Source organism: Cryptotermes secundus, unplaced genomic scaffold (genome assembly GCF_002891405.2).
Source record: "Cryptotermes secundus unplaced genomic scaffold, Csec_1.0 scaffold1551, whole genome shotgun sequence".
Taxonomy (NCBI): Eukaryota; Metazoa; Arthropoda; class Insecta; order Blattodea; family Kalotermitidae; genus Cryptotermes; species Cryptotermes secundus.
Window position 1 is genome coordinate 1 of NW_019739253.1, and position 5,863 is coordinate 5,863.

A 5,863-nucleotide genomic window follows, 5' to 3' on the forward strand; every position below is an offset into this window, starting at 1 on the left:
CTGACCTGACCTGAAATGCGTGATAATGTGGGATGTTCCCACAACAGAATAAGCACTTACGCTCAAGATTGCTCAACAGAATCAATCACAACAATACGGTCTGCAAGCAAACACAGTGATAGCTTTCATTCATGTTTTGTTAAGAGATTATTTCATAGCCAAAATAAGATATACTTTGATATGTGTTAATAATAACACATAAACGTGTCCAGAAACACTTCTATTGCAAATAACTATCACTGCAAGGACAAAAAAGGAGAAAAAATACACCATCTTTTTACAAATTAAAAAATATCTTAATATTATACAGTAATAATATAATATATTGACAAATTTCTACCTCAAATTTATATGCTGCGTAGTGTGACAGTTAAAAATTCATCTTATTAATACTGTTAGTGTTGAATGGTGATTGCGGTATGTTTAGAAAACCTGTTCATGTCACGACCTGTGTGTTGAAAACCATGAGCAACAGGTGGAGACTAGAGTCCCAAGCTCTACTCACATTTGTAGATGATACCCTGTTTGGAAAAGTAAGACCATGTGACTTACAAAAATTAGCAAAAGCATTGAAATAGAGAAAGACGTGTGGACTTGATGGTATTCCAAATGAATGCCTTAGGCATCTTCGAAGAAGACCATTAGTACATCTGACACACTCATTTAATCACTTCCTTTGACTGTCCCATTTTCCAAAGTCTTGGAAGGAAGCAAAAGTTATGTTACCGAAACCCAGTAGGGACCCAAAATTTCCTCAAAATTTACATCCAATTAGCAAGCTATCTGATAAAGTTATTCTGAAAATTGTTCAAATGCACCTTAAAGAAAGAAGCCTGTGTAATGCAAGCATGTTTGGTTTCCGTGCCTGTCACAGCACACTTCAAAGTATGAGGCTTATGGACCATGTCATCTTAAATTTCATCAACAACACGTCTATGGCCACAGTATTCTTGGATATTGAGAAAGCATTTGATACAACATGACACCTTGGCTTGCTATGTAAATTGTTGGAATTAAAATTTTTGATCAGCTTAATCAAGCTTATTATCTCTTTTCTTTTTCAGAGGAGATTCAGAATTTTGAAGATGAAATGTCTGCTCCAAGGGATATACAAGCAGGGGTGCCACAAGATTCTGTCCTGTCCCCCACATTTTACAGCATACTTATAAATGATACACCTCGAACACCTGGTGTCTCTCTAAGTCTCTTTGCTTATGACACCAGTATATATATGACACTGCAGGGAGTGTTATGTTCTCAGAAAGATGCAGCGAGGTCTCAGTGCTACTGAGACAAGGTGTCAGCGCTGGAACATAAAAATCAATGATCATGAGGCTTAGTTCATCTACTTTTCTCATGTACTTACATTCCCTGAGGCTTATCTTTCATCAAATGAACAGAACACCCCCATTCGCCATTAGTGTGAAATATATCCATGTAATCTATGATAAAAGTTTTACAGGAAGACTGCACATAGAAATGATTGAAGCCAAGGCCTTCCGAACATTTAATAGAATCGACTTCCTATTCAAAAGCGAGTGTTTAATCACCAGCATTAAACTAAACCTCCATAAGGTACTGATCGGATGAATAAAGACTTCAGCTTACCCCGGCTGGGAATTAGCGGCTCACACCAACCTCTTGAATTAACAGCTCCTACAAAACAAGGTTTCCCATGCTATTGGAAATTTTCCAAGCTGCACACCATTCTGTGATTTGCACACAGTTTTCAATCTTATGTGTGCGCTATATTATTGTATAACAAAATTGTTCAGGTAACATGACGAAGTCATACAAAATCGTGAGAATGAACATGGTCACAGCATAGGACATGGAGAAACCAGACAGAAAATATAAGAGGCTTAACTTGGCGGTGGTCAAGCTTATGACCGTTGATGTAGGATAGGCATGTGCTGTTTTGCAAAGCCTGGACTCACAGAGGACTTGTGTGTAATGCAAAAGGAAGAATTTTCAATGACATGCTACATGTGCGATATGCACACGTGACGAAAGGCCAAGCATGTTCATAAGAGACATGCCCATCCTCTCAGGAAAAAGGATGTTATATGAGGACTATAACTGCAAAGGTTCAATATCTCTGGTTGTGAGTCTCAAGGGGTTTGGTGACAAAACGAACTGACTGGCTGTAAACCGCCAGTCATGAAGTAACTTTGACTTTGATAGCAGTATAGTCCTCAGAGTTAGGCTGCACGTCTCCCCAAGTCGTGAAACAGTCTTGCGGGACTCAAACGAAGAATTTTTGTTTTGGCAATTTCCAAGAGCAATTTGCACAACTGCATGATAATCTAGACTTCAAAACACTGAAACCATAATTCTTAAAAGAGATTGTCATAGTATAGTGACTAGATACTGTGTTTGGATTAATAACTGAATTTATTAAATGCTTATAACTCCTAAGTACAAATAACTATTACATCGTCACTGATTTACACTACAGAACAGTAAAACTACGGCACACAAAGTCTCCTGTTTTTCATTCTTTCATTACTAGTCATGTCACTAGTCGTTTCTTGGTAGTGGCTACTATTGAACTGACAACTCTTGGAACTATTGCACATGATTTCCTTATGCCAGCTGAAGTTTTACACAAAAAACATGGGATGGTCTGAAACAATTTCTTTCAAGACAGCACATATATGTTGCTGACTTTGTAGATTAGACAGCTTAATGTTCTCTCCCTCCAGGTACACACGAGCCCTCTTAGCAGCAAGATGTGCATAATATGTAGGTGCTGGATAGGACACACTGCGTGTACAACGTGAGAACATATGACATAAGTAGTATGCAATCTTTTCAATTTCATTTTCTGTCATACTGTCATCATCATTCCACAATAAATGATACTTGGTAGGTCTGCTAACACCCTGGATGCTGGAATGGCTAACCAGATAAAAGTCCACTTCAGTTGGGTGAGTAATTTCACGATCAACCAATGTACCGGGTGGAACGTTCTTATATCTCCCATCTGCATCCTCACTTCTTGGAAAGAATCGGGTGTGGTGATGTTTCTGCACCACCAAGAATGTCACTTTAGGTTCATATTCTTGGCCCATAGAAAAACAAGCACGTCGAATTGCATTCACCTCACTGTTCAAAACCTGGGCGAACTGTCCGTCACCTACACCATCTCGAAAAAATATTATCCTCTCCGGTTTGCAAGCAGATGTGTGTCTATAAAAGAACAGAAGCTGCTGTCTCATGATATTTTCCAGGTCTTCAATGATCTCTACCTTCGGAGGTTGTAACCTAATCTGGGTGTTGTACTTGAAAACCTTTGGATCATGGCTGGCAGTTACAGCAGCAACTGAAGGGATGCTAAGCTGATCAGGCGATGGATGGGTCACATCGGCTCCTACTATCATAACTGGGCGAAACAAACATGGTGGCCTTGATACTGAAGCAAATGTGTGGTTTATACCATTCAGTTTTGAGTTGATTTTCAATAGAATGTTGGAACATACAGCAGGATTCAAACGTGACATTGTTCTTCCCTTCACACATTGAGTCAATACTCCAACATTCAGCTCTGCTACTTTCTTCACTTTAGCATAGCAGTCTCCTCTATCAGGAACAACTACCACCACCAGCTGAACCGCTCTCTTTACTGTTTTAAAGAATTCCATTAGTTGATGTGTATTTTTTGTTGGAGGCTGCATACTTTTTGGGGGAGGAGGAGGAGCAATTTCCATTCCCAAAGTTCGTCCCACGTTCTGCATTTCAACTGCAAACCGTCTCATCTCATCTTCTGTTGTATATTTGTTTAAGTTCAGAATAATCCAGTGAGAAAGCTTGTTGCTGCTCAAAAATGTTAATGGCCTCCAAACACCCTTCATAGGCTTTACAACATTTTTTTTGTCCACTTCAACATTATATTGTAACTGTGGTGCCTCTAGTACACGAGCCTCTACTTTTTCAAATCGGTCACTGACTGAGAGGCCAAACTCTTTCATATATGGGTCGTCGTTGAATCTCACCGACTGCAGCGCTTCCCGAATCTTTTGCTTCCTGATATCGGTAGATGTTGTAGTGTTCTTTATCATATTTGATATTTGTGTCTCATTCAATCTTCTGATTGTTGCTTGACCCCTTATCACCGTGCACAACTCTGCTGGAACATAGATTGGTTTAAGCCTATTCACAGAGCCAACATGAAGACATGGGAGATGTGGATATGAAAGAATTATCTTCTTCTCATGGGCAAAGTATTCTGCAACAGATATCCATGTGTGATCATCCAATTCAAAGAACTGTTCAACTGGACTTTTTGTAATATTGTTCACTCTGTATGTCCTCTTGCTGGTTGGCACATTTGGAAGCATATAATCAATCTTCAGTCCACGAATATAGTTCAAGAAATCTTCCTTTTGCTGGATTGTTAGTTCTTTCTGAAGGTCTTCATGCCTGAGCTTACATATCTCCAAAATGAGGTCTACAACATTTCTTGCTGAGGGGAAGCCTTTGTGAGCGACATCAATATTAACAAAGGGTTTCCATCCCAGGATGGCACTTTGAAAGAATCCATGCCACATTTCGACGCCATCACCTAGTTCCACTACTCGACCCTTTGGAGGACTAAAGAAAGAGCGTCCTGCCTGCACAAACCTGAAGGCTGACACATTGCGCAGTATAATATCAACAGCTTGAATGGCTTTTTGAGGAGGAAGAAGAGAAGCCCCACTAGCCGTGTACTGTACCAGAGACTGCAAATCAGCCTGAGATGCATACTTGATGGTAATCTTAAACTTTCTTTCTTTACCAGATTCATTATCACACAAAGCAATATGATCACACATCTCTCTGCCAAATGGCAGCTCTCCAGAGCTATACAAATTTTTCTTCCCGTCAAATGCTGGAAACCGTTTTGGATAATGTTTGAGCCTAAATTCTTCCATGGCAGCCCTCAACATTCTCTGTGGAAATGAAGGCTCTAGTGTTACATCATAATGTATGATAATGTTGTTTCGTACTCTTGACAAATCCAGTGCAAAATGATTAGTTTCAACAATTATTGATTTCCCCATGGTTCCACACTTATTCCAATCCTTTCTCACTGGTAATTGCAATGTCTGAATTAACTGGTTTGTTGTTTCAGCACCTGATGTATCACCTACAGTTCGCTGAGCAGCTCCTGCTGACAGTGCTCCTTGTAAAGTACTTCCATGTTCTAGTCCTTGGCTGTGTTTCATTTGCTCTCTGTGTGGTCCTGTGTGGCCATTGCAAAGACCAGAAGTACCAACAACTGCCCCCACCTGGGTTGGTAGTACTTGTTCCTGATGAAGCATCATCTTCTGCTGCAGTGGTTGAGATGGTCTGGCACGTCCTTCAGTACTTAAAAGCGTTTCCTGTTGTTGTTGCTGTTGTTTTTTAAGTTGTGATGGTTCGATTTGTGTAGTTTCACTTCCTTTCTGTCCAGTGCCAGTTTTCTCTGATCCGTCACATTTGTCTCCAGTTTTCTGCCTCCAAGATGTCTTTTGTGCTTTCTTACGCATTTTGTTGAATCAAATTTTTGTAGCGTGTTTTTCTACTGAAGACGCCGTTCGGACTGTTAATTGGTTCAATTAACAACCTACAAGTCTTGGCTACAATTAATTAGAACACTGTTACGGGTTTAAACACTTTAGAACCCTACACACAGATCTCTTCACACTATCACGATTCACTCGTTACAACTGAACTCGGTGACTACTACAATTCAACTGTCTTACGCGGCTGCTATATTTCAACTGACTCCTTAGGCAGTGTAGTTCTCTTATAAACCCTCAGCCAGCGAACGGGAAAACGCCTCGCTTCCTTGTTGCCTAGTTGCCGTGTTTGCAGGTGTTGCTGGGAACGCTATCGAGGG

At 40.2% G+C, this 5,863-nt stretch overlaps 1 protein-coding gene across 1 annotated transcript; it reads right to left on the reverse strand.

The window, feature by feature from the left end:
* Nucleotides 1–2,484: 2,484 nt before the first annotated feature.
* LOC111871911 (protein argonaute-2-like) lies at nucleotides 2,485–5,657 on the reverse strand. The gene has a single exon (XM_033754452.1). It carries the CDS (start codon nucleotides 5,508–5,510, stop codon nucleotides 2,604–2,606), a length of 2,907 nt encoding a protein of 968 aa, XP_033610343.1. The 5' UTR covers nucleotides 5,511–5,657; the 3' UTR covers nucleotides 2,485–2,603.
* Between the last annotated feature and the right edge of the window lie 206 nt (nucleotides 5,658–5,863).